Source organism: Schistocerca nitens, chromosome 9 (assembly GCF_023898315.1).
Source record: "Schistocerca nitens isolate TAMUIC-IGC-003100 chromosome 9, iqSchNite1.1, whole genome shotgun sequence".
In the NCBI taxonomy this organism is placed as follows: domain Eukaryota; kingdom Metazoa; phylum Arthropoda; class Insecta; order Orthoptera; family Acrididae; genus Schistocerca; species Schistocerca nitens.
In genome coordinates, this window is record NC_064622.1 from 424,099,116 (window position 1) to 424,114,551 (window position 15,436).

Below are 15,436 nucleotides of genomic sequence, written 5' to 3' on the forward strand. Positions count from 1 at the left end.
AGTCCTTAAGCATACACACTACTTAACCTAAATTATCCTAAGGACAAACACACACACCCATGCCCGAGGGAGGACTCGAACCTCCGCCGGGACCAACCGCCGCTTCATGGTATAATTGGCCACGCACAGATATTTGACGACCGAAAGTATCTTGCGATTTTCTCAATAAAGCTTGAGAAGTTACACAATTTGTTGTCCTCATGGAGTACTACGAGTGTACGAAGTTTGCAGTAAATCCGCGTTCCAAACGTCGCGGCCTCCCCTAGCTAGTCGCCCGACGCGCGCAGCGGGAATGTGACACACCGAGAGCTACCCAAGCACCACTCACGACCCGTCCTCACAGCTTCAATTCTGCCAGTACCTCGTCTCCTACATTCCAAACTTCACAGAAGCTCTTCTGCGAACCTTGCTAAACTAGCGCTCCTGGAAGAAAGGATATTGCAGAGACATGGATTTTCGGTGTGGCACACAGTTTTAATCTGCCAGGAAGTTTCATATCAGCGCACACTCCCCTGCAGAGTGAAAATCTCATTGTGGAAACATCCCGCAGGCTGTGGCTAAGCCATGTCTCTGCAGTATCTTTTCTTCCAAGAGTGCTAGTTCTGCAACGTTCGCAGAAGAGCTTCTGTGAAGTTTTGAAAGTAGGAGACGAGATACTGGCAGAAGTAAAGCTGTGAGGAGGGGTCGTGAGTCGTGCTTGGGTAGCTTAGATGGTAGAGCACTTGCCCGCGAAAGGCAAAGGTCCCGAGTTCGAGTCCCGGTCCGACACACAGTTTTAATCTGCCAGGAAGTTTCAATTTCCCACCTATGCGCTGCTTATATAAAACGAACTCTGTAGGTCAGAGTCTTTTAAGGAGGAACATATTCGTCTTTTCCGCTGGTATACCCATCATCATTCATCCCCATTACTGTCGGAGGAAGACAATGGCAAACCACCTCCGCTAGGACTTTGCCTCGTACAGCGTTGCCGTCCTTCCGCATCGTCCCCTACGCTCCTCGGAGTATGGGACATCACCATCATCATATAGGGTGAACAGTAATAGAACCGACAATCTGCAGGGACGGATTCCTGTCCGGAAATGAAGGAAGAAAGTCCTACGAACATATGTTCGGAGTTGCATCATTGCCATGATAGGTTTCTCCTACGAATGAAGGTTTCTCTGACACTTGCCGTTTGTTCCTTGTGTGTTACAGGCTGTGTGATCGACGCAGCGTACTGTAGGCAGCGGAAAGGTCCGGTATTCATGTCGGGAACAAGCCGAGATTGTGTACAGCCAAGCAGATGGAAACGGTCGAGAGGTAGCATGGCCGCCGCACGGGATTTGCCGAGCGGTCTTGGGCGCTGCAGTCTTGGACTGTGCCGCTGGTCCCGGCGGAGGTTCGAGCCCTCCCTCGGGCATGGGTCCGTGTGTTTGTTTAAGTAGTGTGTAAGCTTAGGGACTGATGACCTTAGCATTGTCCCATAAGATTTCACACACATTTGAACATTTTTGGTAGCATGGCCATGCCAAAACAAAACGTGCAGGGAGGCGGCGGACTCTGCGTACACCAGATTTGGAGGACCAGCTTCTGCAGAATATTGATACGATTCCTAGTACATGCTTCAGACAAGTGGCCCGCTAACACGGTGTAGACCAAAGTACGTCATGTCTATCCTGCCTGACAACGGCTACTATCCCTATCACCTGCAGTCCCATGGAGGTCACTTCGAACATCTGTGATGACGTGGATGCGATGCAGCTCTGTTCTGTGTTCCAGTACGATAAGCTCTCGTTGCACGCCCACCGTCAATTTCCAGACACATTTTCATAGGACCTTTTTTCCTCCAGTTCCAAATTAGAAATCCGTCGCTGCGGTTTGGCAGTTTTGTTAATGTGCACACTGTATATTATTGTACCAATTTTTTTTATTTTTATACTTTTGATATTGACATTTAAGATAAAATATATTTCTTACAAAATAAATAAAATGAAGAAACAGCAGAAAAAAGATCGTGGGTGATGAAAGGCTTCAGAGTTTACAGCTGTGAGATAGTGATGAAAAATCGCAACGTTTCGTCGAGAGTTGTATTCATCATGTTCTGCCGAAGACTTCTGTAGCATACGCTGGAAGTGTCTAAATAAAAAGATTGTGGGTATCAGTTTAAGAGACCAATAGTAAGAGAAAAGCAGACAAAGATAGGCGATTAATAGCAAATATTTGTAATCCACGGATGTGTGATAAAATGCTGAAGTGATGATAGTATCTGATGATGATGATATGACATAAAAAGAACAAAAATAATGGTAACAAAAAAGCTCAGTCGTCTCTACTCTGACACTGCAGGCAGATATGGCATCAATGCACATTACACGAAAAAAAAAAAAACATACAAATTGTTCCGAAAATATTCTGGTCCTCTCGTCCAGCTTCCCGCACATTGATCTCGGCGCCTATCCAAAAGGCACGCTGATTAGGCTTAGACGTGCGGCGGGCGTCGGCGGCAGCTGCCATCTGTGGGCCGGGCGGTAAGGCTCGCAGACGGTGCCTCTGATGACGTCAGAGACGCGGCCCGTGAAGACGTGGTAGTTGTACGCCTTGCTGTCGACCTCGCCGTACAGCAGCACCGGCAGCACGTTGTTCACGAACCACAGGTCTCCGCGGGCGTCCACCTGCAACCAGAAGGATACGATGCAATTCTGTGTGTACAAATAGAGCCCTGACCACTGGAGAATAAGAGCACTTCATTTTGATAAGACTTGTTTCTGGTTGAAACTTCCTGGCAGATTAAACTGTGTGCCGGACCGAGACTCGAACTCGGGACCTTTTCCTTTCGCGGGCAAATGCTCTACCAACTGAGCTACCCAAGCACGACTCACGCCCCATCCTCACAGCTTTAGATCCGCCAGTACCTCGCCTCCTACCTTCCAAACTTCACAGAAGCTCTCCTGCGAACCTTGCAGAACTAGCACTCTCGGAAGAAAGGATATTGCGGAGAGCACTTGCCCGCGAAAGTCAAAGGTCCCGAGTTCGAGTCTCGGTCCGGCACACAATCTTAATCTGCCAGGAAGTTTCATATCAGCGCACACTCCGCTGTAGAGTGAAAATTTTATTCTTGTTTCTGGTTTTCTTTCTTCTTCAGGTGGCTTAATGTACTGACATACACTCCAAAAATAAATAAATAAATAAACCGAAGAAGAAGTTATGCAAATTTGTCGTAAAACTGATATTCGCACCGGCAATGGAGCGTGAAACTTTGACAATGCCAGCCACTCGTGCTAACGAAGCGTCAGAAAAATCATCAGACAAACGTAGGCCAAGAACCCGAGACAGAAGCCAACAGGCAGTTCGTCAGTGTTCTAGCAGTAGTGGACACCAAAAGATCCTGAGGAAGATCCCAGCAGAGGGGTCGAAACGTCGAACATTTTAGAAGAAACATGACACGGCCTAATAACCCAGACGATTTTAACTTCAATGACAACGGCCACGAAAGCCTGCAGACTTACAGTTCGTCAAAAGTTGTAAACCTTGGATGTCGATGAAAGATGTGTGCTGCTGCAGTGCAATTTGACCGCACAGCTGGCAAGGATAAGAGACAAGGGAAATGTCGTTGCCAGGGCATAAAATCTTTGCGAATTTCATTCCGTGTTCTCAGTTGGACAGTAACTATGCCTCGCATATGTAGATGTCAGAATTTGGGGGAGGACGTGTAGTTGGGCTCAAAGTAACCGGTGAATAATCGGCGGATCGCTCGATATTTGAATAGGAACGATGCCACTATTTTCCAATTTTGGCAGAAATGGGTCAACCACAGTGTCAAGAAGAAAGCGGTCGACCTAGAGAGACGACAGAAGGTGATGACCGACAAACAGCCAGACGATGGAGTTACATTCATTGAATGGTCGGAGAGTCTCTCAGAGACCCAGGTTCATCTTTACCATCGATCCTACGTGCAGCTGGTGCTTTATTGACCACAAGGACCATTAATAGGTGGCTCACAGAAAGAGGGCTGACCTCATGGCGACCCTTGCGCCAACTACCATTGACCTCCATACACCAACAAGACCATTTGCAGTGATGTAGGGCACTTTCGACCTGAAATCTCATTGGCTGCAACTGAATCGTCTTCAGTGATGAGTCTGGAGACGCCCCAGAAAGCGGTGGGATACCAACATATGGTCCGACAACCAGGAGTGTTGGTCTGGGGTGCCATTTCATTTCAGAGCAGGACCCCTTTGGTTGTCATCTGTGAGATTGTTACACGTATGTCGACGATATTCTACGCCCCGTTTTGCTGCTCTTCATGGCAAGCCATCCTGGGCTTACATATGAGCAAGATAATACCTGCTTGTCTTCGTGCTTGCCAAACCTTACCTTGGCCAGCAAGGTCACCGGATCTCAGGTGGCTGCAGCGTTGTGGGCGTGACCCTCTAACCGGCTCAGGATTTTGACGATGTAACGTGCCAATTGGACAGAATTTGACGCCCCCTCAAAAGGACATACAACTCTGGTTGCGTAAGGGCCAGAGGCCAGAAGTGGACCAGCGCATTACAGACTTATTCCTTCGATGACACATTTATCCAAACTTCCTCTCAACATCCAACAGCCTACAAACATGCAGCATTCTATCACAGGAATCACCGTCTCCTTTTCTGTCCACATATCCTCAGAAGACTACGACGAGGAACGTAATACAACAGATCATTTGCTACAAGTAATGAATCTGAATCCAAAATGATTGAGAACATTCTCAATAAAAAACTGAAGAAGTAAGCCAGATACCTACCGTACCCAGTGAACAACGTAGGACTGAAAACGAAGTGGTGCCGTTTATCCTCTACAGGTGAAACGTCTATTAGGCCAAGCAACGTTTTAAAGGCAAAGGGTTTCTCTCCCTTTCCCTATGTCCGACAGCCATTAGGTACATCTTGCTTCAGTTCAAAAGATAAACATCCGGTCATCGTGAAAACAGGAATTTACAAGATCATCTGTAAGTGGTATCAGTCCTGATATACTGGAGAGCTTGGAGGTCGATGTGTGCTACGCTCAAAGAATACCACAGAAGCTGGAGATCAAAGAAGCCAGATTCAGCCTTGCCGAACGGTGTTTAAATCAATACCACAAAAACATAATAGATGTAGAAGTCCTACACGCGGGGGGAAATGTTGCAATGCTCACTCAATTCGAAATCTTAGAAATTAAAAAAAGAAGATTATGCATCCCCGCATTTGTTATTGAACGATCTAAGTTTATTCAGTTTTTCATCCCTTTTAGAAAATGTTACAGCTTCTACACAGGAGCAAAACCTGGATGTCTTCATTCACGAGTAGATAACGACATAAATTGCTGTATACATGGCCCTATTCCACTGTATGTTGTTCATAATTATTATAAATGATTTCCTAATAGACGTGGTAGAAAAGTAATGTTACTGTGTCAAAACTTTCAACAGAGATAACATTTATACTTTAAGTCAGGAATCCATGAAAGTATAATAAGGGGAGATGGTACTAAGGACTTAAACTGTAAGTTGCTTTGAAGTCGGGGACGCCATGCTATATGTCCCAAAAAATTAGCAGACTATTGTTTATGATTGCTTTTTGTTCTTCATTTCTGTCGTGTGCGCAGAACAGTTGCTTCAAATAGAAAGTCTTGCAGAGCTTTAGTGAATAACACACAGTCAAGAAGACATTTTAAGACATTGCTAAAAACATATTTGATCGAATAATACGATGCATTTCGCCTCAACGTAACTTTCTCCTATTTATACGTTTGGAATGACCAATAAGAGAAGTAAACGATATGAAAAGGCTTCCCTTACTACGGACAGATGACACTGATGTTTGCTTTCTGTTACCCTCCCGAAAATGCTGAGGACATATTTTGTTGTGTTTGGATGGCTTCCAGTGTTTCCTTCTCACAGCGTTCACCCAGAGAGATTTTCGAGTTAGACTGATAGGAAGTCTGAAGTCAAATGACAGAATTAAAACTTCTACAGTAAAAGTAAATAGTGCAATCAAATTTCATGGACCGGCATATAAAAGAAAATCTCTCTTCAATGAGCCCACTTCCTAATGAAATACGATTCCTTTACAAAATTGGAGTGTAATCAGAATGCTTAGTAGCACCGTAAATGACGCAGGCTGGTGTTTTTGATAAAAATATTTCAACAGAAGCTGAAGTTTAGGGCAGCTCAGATGGCGGACGTCGGCTTCAAGTCTGTGACATCTTGACGACTCTCTTTAATCTAACTCAAATCAAGAATCAATAGCCGACCGCTGTGGCCGAGTGGATCTAGGCGCTTCAGTCTGGAACCGTGCTGCTGCTACAGTCGCCGGTTCGAATCCTACCTCGGACTTGGTTTTTGGTTGTTTGGGGGAGAGACCAAACAGCGAGGTCATCGGTCTCATCGGATTAGGGATCGACGGGGAAGGAAGTCGGCCGTGTCCTTTCAAAGGAACCGTCCCGCCATTTGCCTGGAGCGATTTAGGGAAAGCACGGAAAAGCTAAATCAGGATTTATTGGCAGGACACTTAGAAAATGTAACAGACCTACTAAGGAGACTGCCTCCTCTTTTAGAATACTGCTGCGCGGTGTGGGATCCTTACCAGATAGGACTGACGGAGTACATCGAAAAAGTTCAAAGGCAGCACGTTTTGTATTATCGTGAAATATGGGAGAGAGTGTCACAGAAATGATACAGGATTTGGGCTGGACATCATTAAAAGAAAGGCGTTTTTCGTTGCGACGGAATCTTCTCACGAAATTCCAATCACCAACTTTCTCCTCCGAATGCGAAAATATTGTGTTGACACCGACCTAAATAGGGAGGAACGATCACCACGATAAAATAAGGGAAAGCAGAGCTCGTACGGAAAGATATAGGTGTTCATTCTTTCCGCACGCTATACGAGATTGGAATAATAGAGAATTGTGAAGGTGGTTCGATGAACCCTATGCCAGGCACTTAAATGTGATTTGCAGAGTATCCACGTAGATGTAGATGAACCGTCGTCCTCCCGAATGCGAGTCTAGCGTGCTAACCACTGCGCCACCTCGCTCGGTACCTCGGGCATGGATGTGTGTGATGTCCTTAGGTTAGTTAGGTTTAAGTAGTTCTAAGTCTAGGGGACTGATGACCTCCCATAGTGCTTAGAGCCATTTGAACCAAGAATCAATAGATTAAGAAAGTTTACACTTTTATGGTTCAAATGGCTCTGAGCACTATGGGACTTAACATCTGAGGTCATCAGTCCCCTAGAACTTAGAACTACTTAAACCTAACTAACCTAAGGACATCATACACATCCATGCCCGAGGCAGGATTCGAACCTGCGACCGTAGCGGTAGCGTGGTTCCAGACTGTAGCGCCTAGAACCGCTCGGCCACTACGGCCGGCGTATCATTGTTTCCTCATCACCTTAACGTAGGGCGTAAGGTTAACAGCCTTGTCTTCCTGAATTGCGATAAGCTCCTGTACGTGACATTAACAGTAACTGCTTAACATTCAAAACTCTTACACACCTGAAATGACTCATAAAGTACACGGATTTGAAATCTAATACAAATATCTGGAACAGCCTTGGACAACACACCCACCATCAGAAAAGACGAACACGCCATTCGGCCTGCTTGAGCGAGTTGTTTATATCTCCTCGTGCAGTCCATGCTGCGGGGAATCAGTGTTGTTTTGCGCACTCGCAGATGTGATGCGCGTTCATGGTGACGAATTTTTCATCCAGTGAACTTAATTATGTTGTGTTACGGTCGGTCGGTAGGTTGACGTTATCGAGCAACTAGAGTCCTGAAAGGCGAAGAAACGATCCCGTGCGACCATCCCAATTTTTAGACGGGAATCTTTCACGAGCAGTGAGCAGGTGAGACTAATCCAATTATAAGAGACAATCGACATGTAGTTATTGTGCTAGTCAACTCAGTAATCTCGAATAGGCCACCTCGGCCGGCTCCACTTTTATCCTTGTTTGGTTGCCATCTTTGGGATCAGTTGTGTAGTAGGAAACGAGCTTATAACCCGAAATCTAATTCGTACAATAATAATAAAGCCGTGAAATAAGTCTAAATGTTTCGTTTAGTTATACAATTTTATCTCACTTGTTTTGTATTTTTCCAAGTTACTGGCATTTTTGCGGATACTGATTTTTATTGAAAATCGTGTATGTGGAGCAACTTTGTGAAGACGCTGTTACACAATGACGGCAAGCAGGAGCGCAGGTGTCGGTTAGTTACCTTGACGTCGCTGGGGTAGACGAAGGAGCGACCGTCGTCAGGGGCGACGACGCCTATGGTGGCGGGAGACATGGGGAGGCCGGTGCGCGAGTTCCAGCAGGTGACGCGGTGGTTGTTGACCTCCATCTGGAAGAGCACGCCCGTCTCCTCGTCCAGGAAGCTGCCCGTCGACTGGCCGCTGGGCCCGCGCGAGCCCACTGCCCGGAAGGAGCGGAACCAGGGCGTCGTGCCAGCAGCGGTCCTGCAAACGCCAGCCATTTTGAAGTACTCTCGTAGCTGCGACAGTTTCGGTGCATAACCATCTGACACAAAGCTTACAGGACAATTGGGTTAGCCATCAGTATACCACTGTTTAGCATCCAGCTGGGCGCCGATGATGGTGGCCCCGTTCAGAGATTTGCATCTACAGCTGTACTCCGCAAGCTATTTTATGGTATGAAACTTCCTGGCAGATTAAAACTATGTGCCGGTTCAAATGGTTCAAATGGCTCTGAGCACTATGGGACTCAACTGCTGAGGTCATTAGTCCCCCAGAACTTAGAACTAGTTAAACCTAACTAACCTAAGGACATCACAAACATCCATGCCCGAGGCAGGATTCGAACCTGCGACCGTAGCGGTCTTGCGGTTCCAGACTGCAGCGCCTTTAACCGCTCGGCCACTTCGGCCGGCCTATGTGCCGGACCGAGACTCGAACTCGGGACCTTTGCCTTTCGCGGGCAAGTGCTCTAACAACTGAGCTACCCAAGCACGACTCACGTCCCGTCGTCACAGCTTCACTTCTGCCAGTACCTCGACTCCTACCTACCGAACTTTACAGAAGCTCTCCTGCGAACCTTGCAGAACTAGCACTCCTTAAAGAAAGGATATTGCGGAGACATGGCTTAGCCACAGCCTGGGGGATGTTTCCGCTCTAGAGTGAAAATTTCATTCTAGAAACATCCCCCAGGCTGTGGCTTAGCCATGTCTCCGCAATATCCTTTCTTTCAGGAGTGCTAGTTCTACAAGGTTCGCAGGAGGGCTTCTGTAAAGTTTGGAAGGTAGGAGACGAGGTATTGGCAGAAGTAAAGCTGTGAGGACGGGGCGTGAGTCGTGATGGGGTAGCTCAGTTGGTAGAGCACTTGCCCGCGAAAGGCAAAGGCCCCGAGTTCGAGTCTCAGTCCGGCACACAGTTTTAATCTGCCAGGAAGTTTCATATCAGCGCACACTCCGCTGCAGAGTGAAAATCTCATTCTGGAAACTTTCCGTAGGCTGTGGCTAAGCCATGTCTCCGCATTATCCTTCGTTTCAGGAGTGCTAGTTCTGCAAGGTTCGCAGGAGAGCTTCTGTAAAGTTTGGAAGGTAGGAGACGAGGTACTGGCCGAAGAGATGCTGTGAGGACGGGGCGTGAGTCGTGCTTGGGTAGCTCAGTTGGTAGAGCACTTGCCCGCGAAAGGCAAAGTCTCAGTCCGGCACACAGTTTTAATCTGCCAGGAAGTTTCATATCAGCGCACACACCGCTGCAGAATGAAAATCTCATTCTGGAAACTTTCCGTAGGCTGTGGCTAAGCCATGTCTCCGCATTATTCTTCGTTTCAGGAGTGCTAGTTCTGCAAGGTTCGCAGGAGAGCTTCTGTAAAGTTTGGAAGGTAGGAGACGAGGTACTGGCAGAAGTGAAGTTGTGAGGACGGGGCGTGGAGTCGTGCTTGGGTAGCTCAGTTGGTAGAGCACATGCCCGCGAAAGGCAAAGGTCCCGAGTTCGAGTCTGGGTCCGGCACACAGTTTTAATCTGCCAGGAAGTTTCATATCAGCGCACACTCCGCTGTAGAGTGAAAATCTCATTCTATTTTATGGTATGTCGCTTGCCCCTTTGCTGTTCCAGTTGTGGGTGATACGCGGGAAGAAAGATTGTTGTTAAGTCTCCATGTGAGCTCGACTCTCTAACTTTCATGGTATCTACGCGAGATATATGTAGAAGGAACAACTACATTGAGTGATTCCTCCAGGAATGTACGCTCTTGGAACTTTAACAGCAAACCACACCACGCTGCAGAACACCTCTCTGGTAGCAGCTGCCATTACATTTGGCTGAACAGTTTCGTGACGTTTTGTGTTTACTGAATGAACCTGTGACAAAACGCGCTGCTCTTCTTTGGATCATATTTATTTCCACTATCAATCCACACACATCAATAAAAGTTTTGGATCATCCCTGTTCCCAGAACTCCTGAAGATAGACGTTGACAGTGGTTACTGTATCACAGACACAGTCCCTTTAGCTTTTTAGAGATGTCACTAAACCCACCCAAAGACTTAAACAACGGTGGATGAGGAGCGCCTATTAGACGGAGGGAGTCCTGCAGCCGATCAGCTCCAGTCATTCCACCAGGAAGGAGGTACACAGCTCGTGTTGTATGTAGTACAACCATGCCTGGACGGTCAATACCGCGGTTCGATCGCGTCGGCATTGTTACTTTGTGCCAGGCGTCTCGGAGTAAACCAAAGCGATGTTGGCCGGCCGTGGTAGCCGAGCGGTTCTAAGTGCTTCATTCTGGAACCGCGCGACCGCTACGGTCGCAGGTTCGAATCCTGCCTCGGGCATGGATGTGTGTGATGTCCTTAGGTTAGTTAGGTTTAAGCAGTTCTAAAGGACTGATGACCTCAGATGTTAAGTCCCATAGTGCTCAGAGCCATTTGAACCAAAGCGATGTTGTTCGGACGTGGAGGAGATACAGACAGACAGGAGCTGTCGATGACATGCCTCGCCCAGGCCGCCCAGGGGCTACTACTGCAGTGGATGACCGCTACCTACAGATTATGGCTCGGAAGAACCCTGACAGCAACGCCACCATGTTGAATAGTGCTTTTCGGGCAGTTACAGGACATCGTGTTACGACTCAAACTGTGCGCAATTTGCTGCATGATACGCAACTTCACTTCCGACATCCATGGCGAGGCCCATCATTGTAACCACGACACCATGCAGCGCAGTACAGATGGGCCCAACAACATGCCAAATGGACCGCTCAGAATTGGCATCACGTTCTCTTCACCGATGAGTGCCGCATATGCCTTCAACCAGACAATCGTCGGAGACGTATTTGGAGGCAACCTGGTCAGGCTGAACGCCTTATACACACTGTCAAGCGAGTGCAGCAAGGTGGAGGTTTCCTACTGTTTTAGGGTGGCATTATGTGGGGCTGACGCATGCCGCTGGTGGTCATGGAAGGCATCGTAACGGCTGTACGATACGTGAATGCTGTCCTACAACCGATAGTGCAACCATATCGGCAGCATATTGGCGAGGCGATTCTGGACGAAAATTCGCGACCCCATCGTCCACATCTCGTGGATGACTTCCTTCGGGATGACGACATTGCTCGACTAGAGAGGCCAGCATGTTCTCCAGTCATCAAACCTATCGAACGTGCCTGGGATAGAATGAAAAGGGCTGTTTATGGACGACGTGACACACCAACCAGTCTACACCGAATCGCCCTTGAGGAGTGGGACAATGTGGACCAACAGTACCTTGATGAACTTGTGGATAGTATGCCACGACGAATGCAGGCATGCATCGATATAAGAGGACGTACTACTGGGTATTAGAGGTAGCGGCGTGTACAGCAATCTGGACCACCACTGGACTCGCTATATAGTGGTACTACATGCAATGTGCGGTTCTCATGAGCAATAAAAATGGCGGAAATGGTGTTTATGTTGACCTCTATTCCAATTTTCTGTACAGGTTCCGGAACTCTCGGAACCGAAATGATGCAAAACTTTTTTTTGGTGTGTAGTATGGATCTCGGAACGACAGTAGTCGACAATTATTTGAGCGAAGGTTTAGTGAACTCTCTCCTTCGTAGTGGATTACATTTCCTGAGCATTATGGCTGCTTCCCATATGCGTTTTGTACAATTAGTTTTATGTGGACATTCCACTTCAAATCGCCCTGTACTCGTATTTCCGGATATTTAATAGAGGTGATTGCTTCCGGTTACTGTTTGTCAACTGTGTAATCATACAATAATGGGTCTTTTCGATTTTTTATGCGCAATACGTTACATTTGTTTACGTCGAGGGTCAAGTGGCAACCCCTGCCCCAAGCGTCGATCCTCTGCAGGCCTCCCTTGAACTGTATCGTTTGCCACGGTTCCTATTTTTCCCTTGGTTTACTCATGTTTGGAATTTCCGCGCTTTCCTAGAGGGCGTTGCGGAGCTAGCGCGCCCGCTGGGAGGAGGTGCTGTGTGCCGTGCCGAGGGCGGACGATGCAGTTGAGACGAGTGTTTGGCCCTGGACGACCGTTCTGCAGGGGGTTTTTTGTTTTCCGTTCATGGGCTGGGGAAGCTATGAAGTCCATCTGCGGCTGCCAATAACCTCCAGAAGGTGGTGTCGTCACTGAAAGTAAGAGTTTTCATCTAGTTAGTGCAATGGTCGTCGTCTGGCGGGGCCAATCTCCCGGTCTTATGGGAGCTATTAATAACTGTGTGGCAACGTTTCTCTGCTTTGAATTTGTGATCGGAAATTGCCTTACGTGTGTGTTACTGCCCCTTGCATGATCGTACATTTGAACGTCATGCTGAATTAAGGCGCGCGTCTTAAAGAAACAAAAAACGAAAAAAAGAAAGAAAAAATTTTTGGCTGTGGACCTTCTGCAAGCAATAGTTTTCCCATCGACGGCGTAGCTCACTGTTTGGATAAGCACGTTGTAAAATGTTAAGTAACCTTGTATTGTTAGTTGTTTGGGTTCATAATATTTTGTTCTTTTTGTCCACTTTTATAGGGTAATGTTTATATCGTCAAACATTTATAATTTTTTTATTGTTGTTGCCCTTTTTCTGTTCCCATTTTCCACTTGAAGGTTACTTGCAGTGCAAATTGATATGGGTAGTCGGTAAAGACAAGGGGTATATTATTGTTTTCTTTGATTTTAACATTGTAGTATATAACAGAAAACTTTAATTGCGTCAGAATAAGCTTTGTAAAGGTTATCTACAATCAATCTAGAAACAGAAATAATGTACGGAAATAAAACAATTGTAATATACCCTGTTGGCGTTTCTGCATCTGCTGCATTTAATTCTTTTATCTATCACTGATTGTGTATTCTTGCCTGGAGGTTAGAAATTTTATTATTACTAAATGTAATAATTATATGGCAAAAGGCTTGAAAGAGCAGTTAATTTAAATGAATTGTGCCTTGAAGAAAGGTTATAAGAAGACCATAAAAAAGTAAAACAAGGGTAACGGAATGTTGCTGGATGAAATCAGGCGATGTAAGTGGAATTAGACTACAAAATGAGATACTAAATGTAGCATGTGTTTTTATTTGTGTAGACAAAAAAGTAACTGAGGATGGACATAATAGCGAGGTCAGAAAATGTAGATTGACATTCGCAAGGAAAGTATTTCTTAAAAAGAAAACTCGAATATAATGTGAAATGTTGGGAAGTCTTTTCTGAAGGTGTCTTAAAGGTGTTTTCGTCTGGAGCGTTTCATTATAAGGAAGTGAAACTTGGATGATAAATAGTTCACACAAGAAGAGAGCTAATATGATTGTATGCATGGTCATCTTCCGAAGTAGCTGTTATATGTCTATTATTATTGATATTTCCGTCGTAAGCTTACTCCAGTTAAAGGATATTTTTCAGCATCTTCCACTCATTTTGGAAATATCTCTACACTCTGTTATTTATAGAGCAGAAACAGTGTTTCTTTTAAAAAACTGGCGTTGTTGTTGTTGTGGTCTTCAGTTCAGAAACTGGTTTGATGCAGTTCTCCATGCTACTCTATCCTGTGCAAGCTTCTTCATCTCCCAGAACCTACTGCAACCTACATCCTTTTGAATCTGCTTAGTGTATTCATCTCTTGGTCTCTCTCTACGATTCGCAGTACCAGCACAGCAAGGCCGTTTTGGTTAGTGTTACAAGGCCAGACCAGTTAATCATCCAGACTGTTGCCCCTGCAACTACTGAAAAGACTGCTGCCCCTCTTCAGGAACCACACGTTTATCTGGCCTCTAAACAGATACCCCTCCGTTGTGGTTGAACCTACAGTAGAGCTATCTGTATAGCTGAGGCGCGCAAGCCACCCCACCAACGGCAAGGTACATGGTTCATGGGGGGAAAACTGGCGTACTATTACCCATATTCTGAAATGCACTAATTTTTATTTTGTTGGAGCTGCTTTTTCTTACGCTGTGTTATTTTTTTCGGTTTACCTCACTTCTGTAAGCTTCACGAGGGAATAGCATTGTAGTTTCAATGTTTCTCCTCCAGCGCAGAGTTTCTCTGAATTCGTTAGTTCTCCGTGTAGGCTGTTAGTATTGCCAGTCTGTGAATGCAACGTACAGAGCGGTTCTAGGCGCTTCAGTCTGGGACCGCACGACCGCTACGGTCGCAGGTTCGAATCCTGCCTCGGGCATGGATGTGTGTGATGTCCTTAGGTTAGTTAGGTTTAAGTAGTTCTAAGTTCTAGGGGACTGATGACCTCAGTAGTTAAGTCCCATAGTGCTCAGAGCCATTTGAACCATTTTGCAACGTACAGAAAAAATGAGTAAATATTAACAATGTGCTGCATGAAGAATGTTGAAACTAAGGCATATCTCTTTTGTGAGGGTTACAGAAGTGAGGTGAAGTGGAAAAATAACAAATGCAGCGAAAGAAAAAGGAGGTTAAAAATGGTAGTAACTGAGGAAATCTTTTTTCGACCTCAAATTGTACGTCAGTTTCATCAAGAAATCTAGTTTTGATCTGTTAACATCGAAACGTAGAGCCGTATTATGTTTACCATATTTCCAGAACGACCACAGAAGATGTTTTATAAACAAAAACCAAATGTAGCTGGTAAAAATACTTTTTAGCTGCAGTAAGCTTATGAGAAAAACGATAACCTGTGTATACAAACGGCAATGTTCTGACCTTCTCACTCATTATCGCCCAGCCCAAACCGCTAAGGATATAGAAATTTGGAGAGTGTGTTGATATCATACTGTAGGTGTCGTTTAACAAGGGATTTTTCGAAATTTCACCCTTAACGAGTGAATTAGGGGATGAAAGGTATTTTCAAAATATGGCGCTATTAAGGCAATTTTGAAGCTACACCTACGAAAATTGGCATTTGGTCTCTAAAGAAATATGTATTTCATCATTTTTGGAAATTTAAGCCTTTTTTGAAAATAAATCATTATTAAAGAACAACTAGAATACAACAATGAAAATTTATATT

At 45.6% G+C, this 15,436-nt stretch overlaps 1 protein-coding gene across 1 annotated transcript in view; it reads right to left on the minus strand.

Moving 5' to 3' along the window:
• Positions 1-1,909: 1,909 nt before the first annotated feature.
• The window catches only part of LOC126204292 (L-dopachrome tautomerase yellow-f2-like), a 41,697-nt gene continuing 28,170 nt past the window's right edge, over positions 1,910-15,436 (minus strand). Inside the window, exons 4-5 of the mRNA XM_049938680.1 lie at positions 8,227-8,467; positions 1,910-2,651 (exon numbers count right to left, since the gene is read on the minus strand). Of these exons, the coding sequence (XP_049794637.1) occupies positions 2,433-2,651; positions 8,227-8,467 (460 nt within the window). The 3' untranslated portion in view covers positions 1,910-2,432. The remainder of the gene's footprint in view (positions 2,652-8,226; positions 8,468-15,436) is intronic.